Here is a 22,519-nt window from a genome sequence, read left to right as displayed (position 1 = left end):
TTTATTCCTCGCATGCCCTTTACTTTCCTTCCACCTTTGGCGCATTTGCGAATTCATCTTCCATTCACCGCACGTGCAAAATTGAGTCGTTTCTCATTGCACACACCCGCTTCACCATCGTGCGCTGTGCGGAAATGGAGTTTGAGAAGCCCTTGCACTCGCTAACCTTTAGGGACAACTCCACTGCAGATCTGGTGGAGATTTCCGCATTGCCCTTTCTATTAGCGATTTTGAGGCTGCAGGAATTGCCAGTGCTGACACATTTGTGAATGCCGCTGCTTCAGGGATGGATCAGGGGGCTATGGAGACTCCTCTGCCCTGCTCTGCCCCTAGTACGTTGACATTAAAGTTGCAGTGCTTTACGGCTTAATGGCATTCGCAGTGGAATGTACCGTGTGCTCTGCCGAAATACTGTTGTTGCTCTAGGGGATGAAAGCGCAGAGCCACTTGTGTGGTGCGAGGGGGTGAGAACTGCACTCGCATTCAATGAACCAAGGCTCGCTTTCTCGCGAAAACACGAGGGTAGAAATTCATATCTCCTAGGCAGGTAAGTGAAGTCAGCTGAATACCAGTATTGGACATTATGCGTATATGCCGAAATTGTCAGTTGAAGTGGAGCAATGCCGTTAAGTCGTTGCATGAAGTAGATCATGAAGCCAACAAAACGTAATGCATTGAATTGCGTGTGTAACGATTGTTGTTCATTTATTCATACACATATTGTACGTAAAAGTATCACTTCACCCGCATAGCATCCACCATTTACAAAAAAAAACGTACAACAAAACGATCTATTTATTCCATCATACGACGACCCTGAATCGTGACAAATCGTAAAAGAAGGAAGCGACGTGTCTTGGTTTCAGCCTTGGTCACCAGCACCGGGGCAAATGAGAGTCTATGCCGATAGCCCTACCACCCCCTCAATGTGCCATGCCTGGCAGAATTTATAACTGTTACTTCTGTATGCCCATGCTAATAAGGCCACGTATATCTTGCCGCATTGGAATGTTTGGCCAATTCCTGTTTGTAGGGGTGTTTTGCGTGTACCCTTTACATGCTGCAGCATCCTGTGCCTGTACCCGAACGGCCCAGTACGGTCAGTAATGCAAATCCCTTTGACTGGTAGGAACCTCCTGGTTACACCAGCCCACAGGGGATTATTGTGTCCGTCCGTCCGTCGTGCATCCAAAAATGGGAAGGGTGGGGTTGGGTGGAGAGGGCAGGGTGGGGAGGGGCTGGGTGGGGGTTGGGAGGGGTGGGGCTGGGTGGGGAGGGGAGGGGCTGGGTGGGGAGGGTGGGGCTGGTTGGGGGGTGGGAGGGGTGGGGCTGGGTGGGGAGGGGCTGGGTGGGGAGGGGTGGGTGGGGGGGGCTGGGTGGGGAGGGGCTGGTCACCCCGTGGTGCCCTTATAAAACTCACGTTTAACCTACTCACGCCGGCTTGTGCCCGCCCTCACAGTCGGACATATTTGCGGAATACACCACGCCGCCGTTGACCCTGGCCATTGACCGAGCAACCCAACGTGTATTCCACAAATATGCCCGACTGTGAGAGCGGGCACAAACCGGCGTGAGTAGGTTAAACGTTGAGTTTTATAAGGGCACCACGGGGTGACCAGCCCCTCTCCACCCAGCCCCACCCCTCCCATTTTTGGATGCAGGACGGACGGACGGACACAATAATCCCTTGTGGGCTGGTGTAACCAGGAGGTTCCTACCAGTAAAATTTAAATTCTATTCACTCGACTCTTTCCACGTAATTCTACGGCTCAGCACAGCTTAGACGCGAATTGTTTATTCTGCATTGTGGACCAAAGGGATCTGCGTTTCGCATATCCACGTGATTGAAACGGGAGTTGGCATAACCACATCATTTCACCACCTCCTATGGTGACATTTCAGTGGTAACACTTGTGCCTCGCAACAAAAAGGACCTGGGTTCGAATCCAGACTCGGGCACCTTTCTTTGTGGAGTTTGTATGTTCTATTCGTGTTCTGCATGGTTTGTCTCTGGTTTCCTCTTTATAGCTACAAAACCACACAATATAACTGGTATTGGCCAAACATCCCAATGCTGAAAAATGACCTGCACATTACTAATTGGATTTGATGTATCAGAATATACCCCTGCACCAAACACTTGGTCAGACCCCCTTGAAAAAGAGTTGAGACTTATCAAGGCTCCTCCTGGACAAACAAGTATATACATGATAATATTGGTAATGAAATTCAATGGACTTAAAAACAATCTCAACAAATTAATGCATTAACTGGTACTTAAGTGTTAACTCCGAAGATTGTTTTAAAAATACATGTATTTGTGTTGAGCAAGAAAGCCACTCTGTGTAATTGCATCCATTATTGCTTTGCAGGTGATTTATTCTGGGTTTTTTTGCCACCAGTGGGACACCCTTGATTTCAAAGTTCGTACGGAATTATAATAATGCTTACCTTTCGCTTCCTATGTGGAAAATATTGAACCAATTATAATGATAAAAACTCCAATAATCTCAAGGTGGCCTGGTGGCTCAGAAGTCAAAGCACTGAGCTGGAACTGCTGAGGTTCTGGGTTCACATGTTGGTTCATAGCCAGCCCTGATCCATCCATAATCTCAAGTGTAGCGATTTGGATGGTTAATGGCTGCACAAATCATCCAAATATCCAACTTTATTCTTGCATCATTCGGTAAAATTGTAGCTCCTGAGGATAGAAAAAGAATTGTTCGTTTTATTCCAAAGGGACAAACGTTATCTTTCTCCGGGTGTGCTGGGATGTGCAATGCTTCTTATTGCAGTAGAGATGCATTTAAACTAACTATTAAAGTCCACTGAGCTATATCGTTTTTTCAGAAGCAACCTGGCCACAAATGATGGCTCAACAAAGTGGCTTATTTTGTGGAAATGTAGAGGAAAATCGCGTGTTTTTAACGTGGAGGAAAAAAACCGGAGGAACCGGAGAAAAATCCCCGCGACTACGGGAGAACACGCAATCTCCAAATATACAGGCCTCAGGGTCGGGATCGAACCCACGACCGACTACGTACCAGGCGAGGTAGTTAACATCTCACCACTGTGGCACCCCTTGAAGGAATCTCATAAGTGGTTTTGTGACGTTGCCTTCGACAAGCGATTCTATAACTCGGGGTGATGCACTACTTTACGAGAGAGATAAATGGACAACTCGTTGCATGCGATATGACACCAACACAACTAATTTGTAAATCAAATGTTTTTCATGAAAAACCCAAATTTTCACATTTGAGTACGGCAATGGAAATACAGTAAACCAAATTCGCACGAGCAACATGACCCAAGTATCTTGCAAGTAAAATATGACTGTATTTTACGTAATGTGATGGGTGTTGAATGTAGCTGTGTGAATGTTAAGAAAACACATACACCACTGGGAAATATTGATCTGGAAGGCCCTGAAGGTGTTTCAATTTTCTACAGCGATTAAACACTTCTTGGAGTCATATTACAGGGTTTTTTGGGAGTTTAGGGCATTGAAGCCATGAAGTAACCTGCCTCTTAATGTCAGAAGCCTTTTGGTGTTTATACATTTACAAATAGTGTGTGGGTACATTGTTGATTTCTAGTGATGCAATCGGTTGCATTCTCCACTTGGCTTGAGTGGAGTTTTCCAAAAAAAAGAAAATCAGGTGGAATCTTTACACCTTTAATATATGTAATAAGGGACTCGATCCTGGTTCTGTCTCCGTCGTCCTTTATTCGGGTTCTTACACTTTTCCCGCACGGCCCTCGCTCAGAGCTCTCCCCTTGGCAGCTCCGTAGCTGCCCTCGCTCCCGTAGCCTCCACACATCTGCAGCTCCGCTGCAGACCCCTGTGCAGTCCTCCGGCTGCCCTCACTGCAGCTCCATCGCTGCCCTCACTGCAGCTCCACTGCTGCCCGTCGTTCCTCCGCGCTTGGTCACCGCTGGCCGACGGTGCCAAGTCTTACTCCCCCGTGTGTGTGGCGATCTCGCCACTCCTCGACCTCCGCCCTGCGTGGCCTCACTCTAACTCAGTCTCCCACCCTCTCCCGTCTCTTCCGGTATCTCTCCCTTAAGACCTCACCCCTCTCACCCACGTGACCTAACTCCTCCCCCCATGACGTCATATCCGCGAAGCCGTTTACGCCCGCATTACACCACCCTCCCCCGTAGAGAAAATCCAGCCGACCTCGGCTGAACAATAACGAGACCAGTAATGCGAGCGAACACAACCATCACACATTCAAGGACAACGAAGCATACAATAAATATAACAACAACAACACAACAGTAAAATTTAACGAAATGTAAGGGACTTTGAGCGCGTTCGGGTCGCCGGTCCGTCCCGGACGGGCGGCGGCCCTCCTGCAGACCGGGAACGTGACGGGGTTTTAGGAGCGACAGGATGAAGTCCTCCTGTCGCTATTGAAGGCCCGTCAACGTCCCGGTCCCGTGTCCCTGAAGGCCCAGCGTCGGGGGTGCGTCGCGAACGTGTCTGCGACGGGGTCGGAGGGGCGGCGGGGCTCGGAGTCCCCGCAGCCGTGGCAGGCACACCCCGAGCAGAGTCTCCTGTCTCCAGCAATGTCACGGCCGGCTTGTCTGTAAAAGGCACGACAGGCGCTCTTGCAAGGTCAACAGGCACAGGCAAGGATGAGTCGGCAGCCACAGACCCCGGCAAGGCAACATCGGGAGATGACGCATCGTCTCGAGGGGCCACGTATGGTTTCAAGCGCGACGTGTGAACGAACCAACGCCGAGATCCAAACCGAACACGCGCAGACTGTGGGTTGGGAACCTCGATGAGGCGGACCGGCCCTTGCCATGGTTTGTGTAATTTAGGCGAGGTACCTGGCCGCACCTGCGGGCAATGGAGCCAGGCCATGTCCCCCACCTTCCAGGGGCACTCCCCCCTCGTGCGTCGAGCACACCGCTCGTTCCGGGCCTGGGCTTTGGCAGTAGCCATGCGGGCCCACTCCCGTGCCTCAGTAACCCGGCGAACAGTATCCCGAATGTAATCAGGAAGAGGCTTAGCAGGTCCCCTCACTCCAGTTCCCAACTGCACATCCATTGGCGGCACGTTCTCGCGACCATACATAAGGAAAAACGGCGAATATCCTGTAGCCGCATGCGGCGTCATTCGGTATGCCGAAAGTACCCCGGGGATATGCAAATCCCAATCCCATTGTTTTTCACTCACGGTGTGACACAACATGGCGGACAATGTCCGATTTAGCCGTTCGACCATACCATCCATTTGCGGATGGTAGGGAGATGTCCGTATCTTTTTAGTCCCAAGAGCCGCGCACACCTCCCCCAACAATTTAGAAGAAAAATTACGGCCTTGGTCTGTGAGGAGCCTCTCCGGCGCCCCCTTGTCCATAACGTACCTGAATAGGAAGGCGTCTGTGATAGACGCCGCTGACTGATCAGGCAAAGGCCAGACCATCGGCCAGCGGGAGAGGTACTCTACCCCAACTAACAAGTATTTACTTCCCTTAGCGGATGGCGGGAAGGGTCCCAAAATGTCCAACGCCACCAATTCGTTAACTCTAGACACCTGAATAGACTGTATGGGCAGCACATATGGTTGTTTAGGTGGTTTCCGCCGGGCACAATCGGGACACGTGCGAACGTGACCGACGACATCCATTGTCATGCCGTGCCAAAAATAGTCTCGCTGCAACGTCAATAGGGTCTTCTGCACCCCCAGATGTAAAAGCGTGTCCCCATGCAGAGTCCTAACCAACTCGTACCGCAAGGATGCCGGTACAACCAGACGCCAGCGTTCCTGTAACCCTTCCCTCCACATTAGCAGACCATCGCGGAGAGCGGTTTCCGGCATACCACCCGTACCCAGTCCCCCACTCTTCGTCGCAGTCCGATTCCGTAACGAGACCAATGAACCATCCAACATTTGTTCCCGAATCCACACAGCCCTTGGAAGATTCAAAATCCCATCAGCTGGTCCCGGCTCCTTCGGAGCTTCAGGCACATCGACCGCCAACGCAACAGGCTGAGGGGGTTGCTGAATCGGCGCACATCTATGCGTCCCTGACGCGCACGCGCAAGGGGATGGCTGCGGCAACCTAGAAAGCGCGTCCGCATTCGCGTGACGCACCCCCTTCCGATGGTGAATTTGGAAGGAAAATTCTTGCAGCGTGTCCAGCCACCGCGCCAACTGGCCGGATGGTTGGTCCATCTTAAGAGCATACTGCAAGGCCGCATGATCCGTGCGAACAATAAACGAACGACCGTAGAGATACGGTCGAAATTGGCGGAGAAAGAAAACAATAGCCAAAAGTTCCCTGCGTGTGACGCAGTAGCGAGTTTCTGCGGGAGACAAAACCCGGCTACCATACGCCACCACGCGTTCCACACCACCTTTTGATTGAGACAACACGGCCCCAATGCCCGTGTCACTCGCATCCGTATCCAGAATGAAGGGGTGATCGAAATCAGGATAATCTAACGTCGGTGCCGTAGCCAGTCGATCGCGTAGGCTCTGAAACGCCGCCTCTTCCGGCGGTCCCCAAGCAAATTTCCTTCCTTTACCTGTAAGGAGGTGCAAGGGCCTCGCGATCATCGCGAAATCAGGAACAAACCTCCGATAGTATGAGGCAAAGCCCAAAAAGCGACGTACATCCCCCACCGTGGCCGGGGTCGGCCAGTCACGGACGCATGCTGTCTTGTCCGGATCCGTGGCCACCCCGTCCGCACTTACGATGTGCCCCAAATAGCGCACGGACCGTTGCAGTAGGTGACATTTCTTAGGCTTAAATTTCAAATTTGCGGATCGCATCCTGGCGAACACCGCCTCCAACCGCAGTAAATGCTCATCAAATGTGCGGCTGAAGACGATAATATCATCCAAATATATCAGACACGTCTCCCACTGCAGCCCCGTTAACACCAACTCCATCAACCTTTGAAATGTGGCAGGGGCAGCATTCAGCCCCATCGGGAGGCAGTTAAATTAGAATAACCCCTGCGGCGTACGGAAAGCAGTCTTCTCCCGCGAGGGTTCGTCAAGGGGAAGCTGCCAGAATCCCGAAGAGAGATCTAGCGTTGAAAAGAACTTCGCCCCCGACAAGGCATCGAGGGAGTCGTCCATACGCGGCAGGGGGTACGCATCTGCCACAGACACTTTATTCAACTTACGAAAGTCGACACAAAAGCGCAATTTGCCATCCTTCTTTTTAACCAAAACAACAGGCGCGCCCCATGGGCTGTTAGATGGAGATATTATGTCCGCAGCCAACATGTCATCCACTGCCCCTCGAACCTGATCTCGCTCCGCCGGACTCATCCGATGCGAGTTCAACCGAATAGGGGCAGCGTCCCCTGTGTCAATGTGATGGTAAAGCAACGAGGTGCGTCCCAAGTCCAAATCGTCGGAGCTAAACACATCAGAATAACACAATAATAATTTACGAAGCGCACAACGTTGTTCACCGGAAAGGGAAGAATTTTCCCCACACAATTCGGCGATCCAGCGATTATCAGCGGCACCAGGACCTGAAACACCACCAACCACGATCTGGCTGCCCAGATGATCTTGTGCCGTAAACGCCGTAGTGGCATGCGCCACAACCGTACCAGCCGGCACACACACATTCTCAGAACTCGCATTAAGCACCTGCAGAAACGGCTGCTGGTCATGCCAGACAATAGTTCGCGCCCCCACGAGCGCCGCTCCGCCCGTTATAGTGGCGGACGGCGACAACAAAATCCCAATTGCACCCTGACGACCAGGTACAGGCTTCCGATATCGAAAGGGGATAAGCATCTGTGAGCCAGGTGGAATATCAACAGATACCTCGGACAACGCCTGCACCTGAGCGACCGGAGCAGGTCGCCCCCAGGGCGACGGTAGAACGTAATTTTCCGGCCACCCGGTAATTCAATGCAGTTTTGATTAATTCGAATTAGAATGGGCATCTTGGCCAGGAAGTCAGTTCCCAATAAGCAAGGAACCACGAGGGACCTCGAAATTAACAAAATTCCCGAGGCCGATACTCCCCCGATAGATATTGTAGCGTCCACCTGGCCCACAATGCCCATGCTACCCCCCCCGTTGGCAGCGACGCAAGAATCGTATACCGGACGCACGGCCTCAGGTGGGATGTTCAACAGATGGAAAATGACATCCAATATAATGGTCGCGGACGCCCCGGAATCCACTAACACACGTACGTCCACCCCTTGTATAGAACCAGGTACGGTGGACGAGCCAGTAGCGGCGCGACGACCCGACGTGCCAATTTACGCCACTGCGTTACCGAGCGACGTGGTCCAGTCGATGGCCTCCCCCCGTTATTAACAACACCCGGATCGCACGACAACGGTGATGAGTGAGGTGTCAAGCCTTGCCTGGTGTCTGGTGTGCACCGACTTGCCTGTCCTGGAGGATCCTTCCGTGGCACGTCCGCTGACGAGGCCTCCTGCTGGGGCGGACCAGGGACGCGGGCCCAGCAGTCCCTGGCATAATGGCCTTTACGGCCGCAGCGGAAGCAGTCGATGTTATTACGCCGCGCCGCAGGCACCCCGTCCCGACGCTCCCGTGGCGGTGGCGCAGATCGCGGCCCCGGCGTACTGCGGGCCGACCACTGAGCAGAGGCGGCTGTCAGCTCCTGAGGGCCCCCCCGTCAGGAACGTACACCGCCTTCTTAGGATCCCAACCCGCGGCACCTCCCTCGACGATGGGTCCCCCCGTCCACGCCGTGACTTGCTTCCAACGGCGCAGGTTGAACTGGGCATCAAGACATTTAGCGGCCGCCCGGGACGTAAGCTTTTCGTGGCCACACACCGGCATAGGAATCCCCAAATCCCGGGACAGCTCGAGCATCTTACCCAAGATGAGAGGTTCGAGCAGGTCAGGCTCCGTCTCCGGGTATGCAGCCATGGCCAACTCCAATACCGCACCCCTGTATGCCACCGGCGACTCCTCGGGAGCTCGCTGACGTTGAACAAACCGGCGATGTGCGTCATCCGGTGGCTCATATGCATCTGCCATCTCGTCGAAAACTCCTGTCAATGTTTTCTTCTTCTCCGCCTTGATGGAGCGGAAGAATCTCACCGACTCGTCATCGAGAAGAGTCGGTAAAACCTCCAACGCCTCAGCGTCCGTCCACCTCGCTGAGCGTACCGCCGCCAGAAATCGGCAGGCGAAAGCACTCCAATCGCCCCCGATGGAGAATTCTTTGACGGTCGTGAGATGACGACTGCGACTCCTTGTTGCACCGTCCTCCTCCGATGACTCACCAGGTGGCATATTCAAAATGGTGTCGCATCGCCGCGTGTTCAAGATGGCGGCCTCTTGCCGCGGAGAGCGAAAGATGGCGGCTTCCCGCCGTTCTTCTCCTGCCACGCCCAAGATGGCGTCTTCTTGCCGCGTGGTCAATGGCGCCGACAGCGGAGGCAAGGCAGCGACCTGCGGACCTCCATCGGCTCCCCCGAACGCCGTCCTCGGCGTGACGAGCTCACACAATTGCGCGAGCACGATTTTCAGCGTCTCCAGCTGCGCCGCCATCTGCCTCCATCGCCAATCCGCGTCCACAGGTGCAGACGGGTCCACCGACGCGGCAACCTCTTCGACTCCAGGACCCGCGCTTGTTCCCGCACGGATCTCCTCCTCCATCGCAGGTAGGTCGACCGCCCGAGGAAGTCGTCGTCGTCGGATGTTGTAGCAGACGATGGCGCAGGAATATTCTTTCTTCTGAGCTGTTTTGACATGCCGTTTCACTTCTCACACCAGTATCCTGGTTCTGTCTCCGTCGTCCTTTATTCGGGTTCTTACACTTTTCCCGCACGGCCCTCGCTCAGAGCTCTCCCCTTGGCAGCTCCGTAGCTGCCCTCGCTCCCGTAGCCTCCACACCTCTGCAGCTCCGCTGCAGAGCCCCTGTGCAGTCCTCCGGCTGCCCTCACTGCAGCTCCACTGCTGCCCGTCGTTCCTCCGCGCTTGGTCACAGCTGGCCGATGGTGCCAAGTCTTACTCCCCCGTGTATGTGGCGATCTCGCCACTCCTCGACCTCCGCCCTGCGTGGCCTCACTCTAACTCAGTCTCCCACCCTCTCCCGTCTCTTCCGGTATCTCTCCCTTAAGACCTCACCCCTCTCACCCACGTGACCTAACTCCTCCCCCCATGATGTCATATCCGCGAAGCCGTTTACGCCCGCATTACATATGTACACCCTTAAAAGACGTGTTTTTAATTGTACACTATGTGTTGGTGGATTAAGAACAATGTACATTTTCCAAACTGCTGCCTGTAAATGTCTGCAATCATTTCGACAAGTTGTAAATTACCTGAAATGTGTTTTCAAAAAGGAAATGTAGTCTACTTGCTTTTGCTTGTGGAACCAAGAATCCCAGCTCTAAAGCTCAATGGCTGTTACCCTCTGACGTGCCTGCATCTGTGTTTTACCCGTCCAAATTCCATTCTGGATTTTTTGCGTTCACAAACAGAATCCAACCAAGGGCTTTCTTACGAAGTGGATGTTGTTTGAAGCGTCTTCATCAGTCGCACAGTGGAACCGCGTTCTCCAACGAATTGGGTCTCCCCTGCACCTCCCACACTGACTGTATTGATTGGGTCATCTTGGTTTGTGTGGTGCCCCACTACAAATTTGTGTAGTTATCTTGTGACCTGCAGTGTCCAATTTGTATATCATCATACCATTTGTCGAGTGACCAAATCTTTCCAACTTCTGCGTTTAACATCACAGTGCTACTGTTGCAGTGTTGTGGTTTCGCGCACTGGATTTGCAATACAGAGGCAGTCGAAACAATGAGCACATTTCACAAATGCCCCTGCCTCTGTGTACCTAGAAGTATATTGGTGGGTATACCACTTGGTTGACGTGCCAGGTCACGTGTGGTGGGGGTAAATTGTGGCTCCTCTAGCGCGGAAGAGTAGGATCAAAAATACCGTGTAGAACAGCTCTAGAGATACCCACTAGCGGAGGCCCCTTCTGCTAGCAGTGGTGCGAGCATGTAATTGCAGGGCTGCACCTTTACCGTGCTGATGAAATGTGCACCTGGGTGGTTGCACTGCGCACTGCTTTCCACACTTCATCACCGATTCTCCCGTCGGCACAGGTGCCCTGAAATATACATCAATGTTTATTTATCGTGCGTAATGCTAACCAGCCACTGGCATTATCAAAATTCCACGTTGTTATGACTGCAGTGATAGATGGGAAACATTGACAGAAGCTTGTTTTGCGTGGTGCGGCGTGAATTGTAAAGTTCAACTTGTCAGCGAGAGCAACTCCCTCGGGGCACGAAATTCTCTTGGCAGTGAGGGTTCTCTCCTCGCATAACCCCGAAATCATGGGAGATTTCATGTAAGCGCCATGGTGGAGACATGTTAACTAGCTTACCAGGTATACAGGAGGTCATGGGTTCGATCCCGATCCTGACGCCTGTATATTTGGAGTTTGCATGTGACTCTCTCCCCGTGGTCGTGTGAATTTTTCTCCTGGGTCCTCTGGTTTTCCCCTCTACATTTTAGAAACACGTTGAGAGTATTTTCTGCTATACATTTGCACGTGATAAGCCACTTTGTTGAGCTATCATTTGTGGCCTCTGAAAAAGAGCTATATCGTGGAGTGGGCTTTACCTGGTAAAATTAAAAAGAGTTAATATATGTCTCTATCATGTTATGGCAGGCTTTAGTTGAAACCTTCCTTTTCCCCTCCTATAGTTTCAAAGCACCAGCAGAGACGTCAGTTCTCTGGGATGCTCCTAACGAGGGATGCTGACACTGCACCAAGATACAATCTTAATGTTGTGCACAGCTTGCTATTTCTCGAGTTGTTCCCCCATTGGGAGATGTTTGCTTTGACAGTTCGTGTGTGCGTCTGTGTGTGCGTGTGACCGTGTGTTTGTGGCCGGTCAATGAAATGATGGCACATTGAGCTGCAGTTTCGATGGTCCATATTCAATTCCTTACTGGGAATATCGATGGCATTTGGAACGTGAACCTCACGAGGTTGGCTCGGCCTAAAATAATAGTTCATACTTTGAGCTCTTGTCTAATGAACAGAGATGGGGAGACGTGTAAGGGCATGATAGGTGCGTACAAGCAGTATTTACCAAAATATAGTAGCTTAGCTAACTCGGAGGTCTGTTTTTCTGTGCGTTTGTGTTTGGGTGGTAGTGTAGCGGTGCTCCGAACCCGGCGACCCGAGTTCAATTCCCGCTTACTTCCAATACCAGTGACGATTATCTGAACAAGTCTTGGGCCTCCCTTAGATCTACTCAGCCTCAAATGAGATCCCTGTGCGATGTATAAACACCGTCACTGGGAAGCCAAAGGCTTGGTACAAATTCCCCTGGAATTAATACACTTGGTTATTTACTCTGCGAATTGATTGACAGACTAGCCACAATATAATTCGCAGTACGATTTAGAAGGAAATTGTGGAAAACGTGTTATGAAGTGTCTTGGTAAATTGAGGGATGTAGTAAACGAACTCAATCTTATTTCTTAACAAGTGGTACATAGTTACCCACAATTGACAAAATGCATACTAAATTTACAATGTTGCTGTACTGCATTGCAAGGGCTCTCACGGCATTCTGGGAGGGCCCTGACTCCAGGTACCCCATCAGCGGCTGTTCACCGGCCCACATCGTGCTGATGAGGGCCTGTTTGCCACCCGCACGTCATTATAATGCAGAGTAAATATATTCGGATGGCTCTCCTCCGCAATATTCTTACTCCCTTTGACTCTTTAAATGGCCTCGCGTTGTAATTTGATTCCAGTCCCAAACACTTATTTGCCAGGATGTACATCTTCGAAGTACAATACAACACTTTTGTGCGTGGAGGAGGTGACCCAGTTGTGAGACGAAGAGACGTTCAGAGGTTGCTGCCTCCAAGCTGCGAGTTTACATTGACCAGTGAGGCCTATTAGCTGTGTGGGGACCAGATGGTTCTGTTCTTGTTAAACAACAGAACTGTATATTTTTGGGTTTTTTCGGTAAAGTCACGTAGGTACATTTTTTAATTAAAATTAATAAAAGTAAAATAAAAAATAAAAAATAATGTACTTGATACAGCAAGCGTGCTGTGACGGTTCAACCTGAAGACGGAGGCTTGTGTTGCCTCCGAAACGTCGTGATTTTTATTTTATTTTTTAGTTTACTTTTATTTATTTTTATTTTTTACCTACGTGACTTTACCGAAAAAACCCAAGGATATGAATCTTTGCAGTCACGAAAGCTCCAAATCTAGAACAGAACTGTATCTGCTTATTAAAAATATATGGCGATAAACAGTATATACTTTCAAAATCGCATCGTTACCTTACGTATTTTCTTTTATGTACAAGTGTCCTAACAGTGACAGGATTTATTTACACTGTTTTTCATTTTGTATTTAGGCATTGTATACTGTTAATCTTGTTTATTTTTTTTACAATAACTTTGAACACGGGTTTCATGTTGAATAATGTAAGTTTTTGTTCTTTTAATCTTAAACATTATAATAATTCAAAATTTCACGATGTGCATTTCATCCTAGGACCCCGATGCATTCCCTCCCTGCAATGCCAAATAACTGCTGACAATACCGTCGGTCTTGGACTGTGGCCATCCTTGTGATAAGAGCTGCTTCGCTCAGTTTTCAGTTTCATTTATTAGGTATAGCCCTGTGAGCCATGAGGCTCTTGACTCGGGTGCAACTGCAACCAACAAAAACATGAACAAGAAACATCTTAAAGTGACGATCACCAAAATAAAGTTATAAAAACAATGAAACAGTGATAATAGGAACTGTGATTCAAATTGAACAATAAACGATAGACATAACATGTACGACCAAACTTTGCAACCATAACTGGCAGCATGAGTCACTCCATAACAGCAGGAGTATCAGCAGGAGCATCAACATTTTTCAATGCTCAATGGGTGTTACCATCTGACGTGCCTCAATCTGTGGTGTTTTTTTTACCTGTCCAAATACCATTGTGAGATTTTTATTCTTAGCCGAATCTAGAAATCGCAGTGTGCACGCATTTGATCTTTCCATTCGCAAACAGAATCCGACCAAGGGCTATCTTGCTTTGTGTGAAGCTTCCCCATCAGTCACGCAATGGACACGTGCTTGCCATCTCACATCAATGTTCTCCAACGAATTGGGTCTCCCGTACACTCCCGCACTGAATCTATTGATTGGGTCATCTTGGCCTGTGTGGTGCTCCACTACAGACTCCGCTAACTCTGCTTGACGTGATGTATCCTTTGTTCCGCAGACCTTCCGCTGGCCGCTTGCAAGCGCAATCAATGGAAGTGAAACCTTGGAAGTCCGAGTTTACAATTACAGTAAGCTGCTCTCGAAAAGGTAGGCCGCATGCACCGGTGGATTTGTGTGTTTGTGCGTGCGAGTGCTCGCATGCAATAAGGGAGCGATGGTGTATTGCACTCAGCTGTGCGTATGTGTACACAGATTCATTTGGTGACAATTCACACGAGCAGGTAATTCACGTAATTGCGTGGCTAAGCGGGTCATGCTGTCGTGTTGCAAGGTTCAAGCCACCAAGGCCAGCACCCATGCTATTTTGAGTAAAAAAACAATGTACATTTATCTAGAGTATAAAAAAATTCAACACATTCGTCAATAACACTGCCTTCAAAAGAAAAACAATTACGTAACGATGAACATTTAGGCTAATAGTCCTTAATACTGGTAGGAACCTCCTGGTTACACCAGCCCACACGGGATTATTGTGTCCGTCCGTCGTGCAGGGAGGGGCTGGGTGGGGAGGGAGGGGCTGGGTGGGGAGGGGAGGGTGGGGAGGGTGGGGCTGGGTGGGGAGGGTGGGGAGGGTGGGGAGTGGCTGGGTGGGGAGGGTGGGGCTGGGTGGGGGTGGAAAGGGTGGGGTTGGGTCGGGAGGGGCTGGTCACCCCGTGGTGCCCTTATAAAACTCAACGTTTAACCTACTCACGCCGGCTTGTGCCCGCCCTCAAAGTCGGGCATATTTGCGGAATACACCACGCCGCCGTTGTCCCTGGCCATTGACCGAACAACCCAACATTCCTACCAGCTCCCTCCGCAGGAATGTGTTCCATATGTGCATGTGATTATTATCGATGATGTATGAGATTATTATAGATGCTACATGTGATTTGAAGAATGGCCCTTACCTGAAAAGTCACCTCTTACAATAATTTTCCTTCGAGGCCACAGCGTCATTGACAAATGTGATAAAGAAATAAAAACAATGTTTTTGTGCACCCACTGCCAACGTGGTATCACCAATTAATAACGTCTTATCATGGAGTATATATCATTGCGCATTTAATTTCCCCCGTTTGGACACGTCACCCCTCAACCCCTCAAAAAAAAAAGAAAATCAAAAGTACCTGTCCATGTGCTCAACAGGCGTGGTGGGACAATGAGCTTGGGCGTGCCACTGACTGGCGAAGCACTCCTCATTTGCCATGTCGTAGCCTTCGAGGTGTTTCCTTCCACGCGTGTGACATTTGACGTAGAACGCCCTAAGGCGTTTTCTTGACGGTTATTGTCAGATAATTTGAATCCGTGTTCTGTGACCGACGTATGACTGTTCTGAGCTGGGTAAAGTGTTTTCCTAGCCCGAGGCTAGGGAGATATGTGAGGCTCCTGTTGCCGCAGTCTGACCACCCGGGTGACCCCGCTTCCCAAACTTCAAACCCCCTGGGCCTTCGAGTCGCCACTTTGAAATGTTCAACGCTAATCAGACCGTGAGAGTCTCCTAGTCTGACTCATAGCTCATTGTATGTCACAGACCTGAATGCATGTCTCGGTTAGCCACAGGGGAACTCGGATGCATGCTACCAGCTACTATAGCATAGGATTTAATTCACTTCGTCTTTATATAATATTGAATGGTTTTCTAAACTCACGAACAAATGACCCTGTTGGAGCATAATTCATCCCAGCCTTTCGGTAGCTTGCCTATTTATTTCTGCTGGTGTTTTTTTTCCTTCTGCTCAATGGACAGTTCTCAGCAGGTTAAACGTGAAATTGGATGCAATGGGGTGAAGTTTGCAGTCGCTGTAATGTGGTTTATTGACTGCGGCCACCTTATATTTTATACGATAATGGAATATTATTAAAGATCTGGATGCTGCCTTCGTGTAATGGAAGTTTGCTGGCTCGATTCAGTCTCCAAGCATGGCAGTTGAAAACCATTGGATGAGTTTCTTAAATCCCTACGCCTCTTTCGAATGCAGCAGTATGATTGAGAACAACACAGTTGGTCGATCGCCAGGTCGCGTGCGGTGAGCTAAAGTGCGGGTTCTCCCAGTCTCTTCCGAGATTCCTGGTCAGCAAGTAAGAGTCGGCTAAAAATAACCGTAGAGATGGAAACAAATGGCGGTTAGTCCACTTGCTGTACTGCCCTCTCCTTGCAAGCCATGGTGTGACAACTAGAGGGGCTCTAGAGCTCCCTCTAGTTGGAGGCACTTCTGCCAGCAGTAATGTGAGCAAGCAGTCGGAGGCCTGTACCTTCACCGTAAATTCAAAAACAGAAATCACAATTTTGCTGCCATAATATGAATGTATAGACATGAGAAGGGCCACCAGTCGGGCAGTGATGGTGCATGCACTGTGGAGGCGAAAGTTGGAGGATCAAGCAAACGTGGGCATTGTGGTTGTCACACCATGGCTTGCAAGGAGAGGGCAGTACAGCAAGTGGACTAACCGCCATCTGTTTCCATCTGTACAGGGGTCGTGTGTTTTGCCCCCTTGTGAGCGTGGGTTTTCTAACGTTTCCTCCCACTCTTGATTGATTTGCTGAAAGCAGCTTAAAATAATAATCCTGATGCAATGCCCTCCTGAAAGAGAGTTATATGACTTAGTGTGTGATCTCCTGGATAAATACTTAAATTATGATTTAATCAAATCATTTATTTATACGAGTGGCCTTTTGTGAGCACAACTGACACGAACGTGTCTTCAAGATGAATGTACTACAGATGAATCTTGACTTAAAGCTTTCGGGACTGCAGGCAATTCATATTCTTTGGGTCTTTCGGTAAAGTCACGTAGATAGGTTCAAAGAAAATAACAAAAAATCTACGACGTTTCGATCGCAACACAAGCGGTCGTCATCGGGAAAAGGGGGTTAACTTCGAAAGGAAAACTGTTTATAATAAAGGTTTGAAATGGGCGTAGACCAAATGTCAGCAGCATGGGCGGAACAGCAAATGTTAATGTGAGTGGTGAGCAGCGACCTATCTAAGTGACTTCACCGAAAGACCCAAAGAATATGTACTACAAATGCTTTGTTTCATAAATGTGCACGGCATGGTGGCGAGATATAAAACTACCTTGCCTGGCAAGGTAGTTTAACATCTCGCCTGTTGTATATTTGGAGTTTGCATGTTCTTTCTCCCCGTGGTCACGTGGATTTTTGTCCAGGTCCTCTGGTGTTTCTCACCAGATTTAAAAATGTGTTTCGAGTACATATATCGCTACAATAAATTCCCACGTGATAAGCGACTTCGTTCAGCTTTCATTTGTGGCCAGGTTGCTTCTGAAAAACAATATATAACTCCGTGGGCCTTACCAGCTAAAGTAAAAAAAAACATCGATTTAAAGCTTTCGTGACTGCATGGATTAATATTCTTGGTTCTTTCGGTAAAGTCACATAGAAGGGAAATAATAAAATAATGAAAATCAAACATAATAAGATACAATTCTCACGATGTTTCGGCCACAACGCAAGCAGCCGTCCTCAGGTAAAGAACAGGGCTGTCGGAAAGACAGCGCCCTAATGAACACTGCTAAGCTTGGCAGCGTAATTTAAGCTGGGTGGGAGGAGGAGAGAGCCTTGACAAAGGAGTTTACATATCAACAGAGGAATTTATCATATTGATGTGTTTTAGTTTGTTAGGAGTGGGCGGTGGAATGGTTTGCACACTGTTCTCTGATCTCAGGGACCTAACTTCAATTCCTGAATATATCCATTAGCGGCTCATGCTATTTGAACCTGTCTTTCACTTCCCCTGCATTAACGCGGCCTTGAATGTGTTTGTGTGAGCCCCACGCCAGTCAAGGGGGGTTTGTAAAACTATTCAAGCATGTTTCTGATGTTGTGTAATATACAATACAGTGCTGACATGTTTAAAGCTATGAGACATCTCCTTAAAGGAGATGACATCTCCTTAAAGGAGATGTCTCAGTGTAAATGCTTACCCCGAGCTCTCAATACTCTGATAGTGCACTGTTTTTGAGTTGTACGCCTTTTGGCGTCATCTGGTCCAACACCAATGGAGACTAGGCTCTAAGAAAAGCTGTCTCGGGTGTGGACCAATCAACTTCAAGGACAGTGCATACATTATCAGAGTTGTTTCTTTTTGTTTGCATTTTGACTGCTTGTGTTGTGGTTATTGAAAACATGATGCCTTGTATAAAGGTGTCAGTTTTTGCACCAGTTGAAAGGGTACAAACCTATTACTATGTTTAAAGCTATTTGTATCAAGGGAACCTACACCAAAGTAATAAGCAGAGCAGGTTTAACAGCGTGAAAAACGCTACACTACGGAAAATAAACTTTAACACACATCCCGTGCAGGAAACACTCTGGCCCTCCTCTAAGCACATTACAGTAACAACTAGTGAAGCATTCAGAGCACATTATTACCTTGCTGATCTCTTCAAGGAGAATAAACCGTCACGCAAACGCCGGACATGCTCGCAGCAGCTCTCTGCAAACCATCGAGCAAAGACGGTTACTGTGTGGCGCGCTTTCAGATGCGCTTCTGCTCCAGAGAGCCACTGGAGCAATGCAATTTTAAAAAATCGAGATTATAAACGTACGTGTTTAGAACAGATTTTTGTGTTTAATTTGTTCTCGTTCCCCCAACACCATCCGATGAGCACGGTTGGCTACGTACGGTACGAAAGAAGTTCGACATACGCGCGTGTATCGTCTCCGATGTATTACACGCGTGAAGTTACGGCCATTCCTGAATGGGGGCCTCGCACACCAAGTCGGTCATGAGGGTTTGTTCACCGCACTGCACCGAGCTGGCCCTTTGCAGGTTGGTGAAAGGGGAGGGAGGCCAGAACTGGTTTCGGTTACCACTCTCCACTTGGCGTTCACCATCGCCGAGGATTGAACTCGGGTGACCAGGTTGTTATTGCGGTGTGCTAATTTACTGCGCCGCCGCAGTAAATTATAATTGGCTTCATAAAGTGCTGAATGCTTCAGGGTTCCTTCGTGAGAGAGGCTTGATTTTCAAAGCGAATGATTAATTATTCTCGAAATTGTGAATCATTAACGATTTCAAAACGAATTTATCAAAAATATTTTTTTATTAGTGAGCAGAATTTACTGTTACTAATAAACTGGAACGATTGTGTTCGCATTAATGTTTAATTTCATTAGAAATTTGAAAATAAACGTTGAATGTTGTGATACGCACTTTCCTAGTGGCAGCAGAGAATCGAGTAAACCAAAATGTAATTTCCATTAACTCTAATGCATTTTCAAAGTGCCTCGTGTGCACTTCTAATGCTATATAACAGCCCTGTGTCAAAGGGTTTTGTTTTATTTTGATATGGCTGCATGACATGGTTGCAGGCAATATTCTGCCTATTATTACGAACCATTGCCATGATAAAAGCGCACATGGCATGGGCATATTTTGCTTTAAAATGGGGTAGAAATAAAAAAACCACCACCATCATTGTCTCAAGATGAAAATGAAATGTGCACGTGAAATAGTTTCATTTTACAAAATGTATGCGGTATGCTGAACCTCTTTCGCACCGTACGTAGCCGACTGTGCTAATCGGAGGTACGGGGGAGACGACAAATTAAACAGACAAAAATATACATTTATACATTCGAACGACTGGCTTGTCAGTTGCGTAATGTCGTTTAAGGGCCATAGCTGGTTGTTCAGTACAATATTTTCACAACGATCCATTTTGTTACGCAATCATTTAAATACGACATTCATAAATTAGAATATAGCTTGCGATTACATCGGGGAAACAGTTACTTGAAAGCAGGGCATCCTGCCAAACTTGCTCGAGGTGGTTAAGATAATTTTGTCTATTAGTAAGCCAATTAAATTCTTCATTAATGCTGTTCCGTATCCCTTTAAAAAATATATATCCTGCTGAATTCGCAATCAATGGTGATTTTGAAAGATTTTCTTCGTCTGTGTCTACTTTTCCCACACGTGAAATCAACATCGGAGAGTTTATTTTACCAGGTAACAACTTGAGCCTACATCGGCTCTTGTACAAACAAGGTCGACCTGGTCAAGATTACGATAACCGTACAACGCAGAGATAACCCAAGCAAACAAAGTGATCTTTGATACAAAAAAACCAAACTAACAGACAGAAAACGTGCGGATGATGACGTTAAGAGTTAACCTTTTCCCGAAGTCTGTAGTGAATCGGACAGCTGCTACACCGGTAACGAGTTACCAGGGGAGATGGGTAAAGGTGTGTGGGTTTGTGTATTTCCAATTCATTTATGTTTCCCCTGCCTATGGGACTTGCAACGATCCGCGCGAATGCTGAGATCAGCGAAAGCCCCTGGCACATGGTGCATCGTCACTCTAATTTGTCCCTCTGCACAGAATGTAATGAGGGAGCTGGCAGTGAGGATCCTTTGAACACAGTTCCGTTAATTTGTGGGTTAATGGTGCGAAATTAATTCGCATGATTTGTGATTTGAGATTTTCTAGCATGTGATTTGTATGGCTATGAGAGAGCCATGATTTTACGACGAAAGAAAACGGCTCACGAAAGAAAAAAAGGCCAAGATGGTATAGAAAATCAAAGAGGGAGACAGAGACACAGTGACTTATCAGTTTGTTGAAAGTATAATGCGTAAAAAAAACTATCTAGTTTCTAATTTGGATTCGCAGAAGAGCTATGCGAGGTAATCTCTATTTTGGATGAATAGTTAAAAGTGCTACTTGCTGAACCATTACCATCACTATATAACATAGACTCCTTAACATTTACAATATTTGCAAAATCTACATTTTAATAACCAATTTTGGGGCATGTATGCAACTTTATGAGTCTGAAGTTTGATCAGTGTCAGCTGAAATCCTACTTCTGCAGAAACACAGTCTGGCTGTCGTTTGTTCCGGTCTTTACAATCTCCCAGAACCAAACGCCTTGCAGTTCAAGGAGGTGGAAGACAACATTGCAAATACAACGATATCTCAGTGTGTTGGGTTGTTGTTTTTCTCTCCACGTCCAATATACACAGAATAAAGCAATTTAGAATACTTATTTCCACATTCAAGTGCTTAAGAAAAACCGTCTCGTCACATGTAGTTTGTGATTGTTCTGACAAGCAAGCGGTGTTGGATTGAAGTAAACATTTTAGTTATCTTTCAACTGCAGCAGGAAAATTGCCAAGTAGGTTTCAAGCCTCATTCAAGACCAGACTTGACACTTTATTTTATTACCCACTAAAAATGTCGCTCGCAAGGTGCTACTGCGTTTACCGGTCGCTAGTCATTAATTCTGACAGCAGGCAAGTCCTTCGCTTCGAGGCCTAAATCCATCATCCATTAAAGATGAATTGTTATTTTTTTGTTTACAGTGACTGTATCAACCTAGCACAAGCTGAACATCTATTACAAACATAAACCAGTGTGGCACTTGAAGCTGTGTCTCGTGGTTTATGTCAAGAGATAAAGGCACTTTGTGTTGCATATTTAAAAAAAAATTCTTCTGATTCAAAGTAAGCTTGGACGACTAAGTTTTGTTGGAAGACAACAGCAGACATCTGTCATAAACCTCCTCTTACGTGTACAGGCTTCCCACGGTCCTGAAATGTGTGTGTTTTTTACATTGTGTCGAAGTGCACGCATAGGCACCACAAATTCACAAAGTATGAACCACGGGAGACTCGGAGGGTATTGTCCTGAGCGTGAATGATAAATATATTTTCGGCAGTATCTGTAAACGATCCACTGTCCTCTGCTGCTGCCCCCGTATTAGCAACCACGTGTGAAGTCCTTCCTGCCCTTTGACAAGAGGGCTTGCTGAACCCTTTGAGCTCGCGCAGTTCCACTAAGCCAAGTACTGTCCCTGGCAGTAGTTAAACAAATTAGTAAGTTGCCTACAGACGCAAGCGATGTGTCCCCGGAGGTTTCTTTTTTCTTTTTCTGGGTCATGTGTGTGTGGGGGGGGAACCAGTTGATTTGTGTAAACAAAAAATCTGCTCTCCGACAGCGCACTCGAACGCGTGGGGGAGATGAAGAGTGACGCTTGCACCCCCCTGACGAACCTGACGGCATCTTGAGCGTTTGAGAAAGTCGTGCGCGCCCGGCTTCAGATCGAAGACTGGTGATGCCACGTGCAAAGTTTATTTTGTTGTGCAAGGCCAGAGAACTCACGAGACCGCGATGGTCTCATGAGCGAGAGCCGCAGAGACGTGCCTGGCATCGGTATCGCATCGCTGAACAGTCAACAGTACACAATTATTGTTGTCAATCTTGAGCACTTACCGATGTGTCGTTCTAGCAATTATATAAACTGTGAATATTC

General features: G+C 48.1%; 1 protein-coding gene across 6 annotated transcripts in view; it reads left to right on the top strand.

Annotated features, from left to right (window-relative positions):
- The window catches only part of LOC144938471 (otoferlin-like), a 163,861-nt gene that overhangs the window by 17,550 nt on the left and 123,792 nt on the right, over window positions 1-22,519 (top strand). For all 6 annotated transcript variants that reach the window (XR_013637844.1, XM_078866318.1, XM_078866319.1 and 3 more), the window contains exon 3: window positions 14,253-14,341. Coding sequence is in view for 5 of the 6 variants with exons in the window: in XM_078866318.1 (XP_078722444.1) it covers window positions 14,253-14,341 (89 nt within the window). In the remaining variant the exon portion in view is untranslated. The remainder of the gene's footprint in view (window positions 1-14,252; window positions 14,342-22,519) is intronic.

The sequence above is a fragment of the Lampetra fluviatilis genome, chromosome 22, assembly GCF_964198595.1.
Source record: "Lampetra fluviatilis chromosome 22, kcLamFluv1.1, whole genome shotgun sequence".
NCBI classification, from domain to species: Eukaryota; Metazoa; Chordata; class Hyperoartia; order Petromyzontiformes; family Petromyzontidae; genus Lampetra; species Lampetra fluviatilis.
This window is presented reverse-complemented; position numbering and strand designations above follow the sequence as displayed.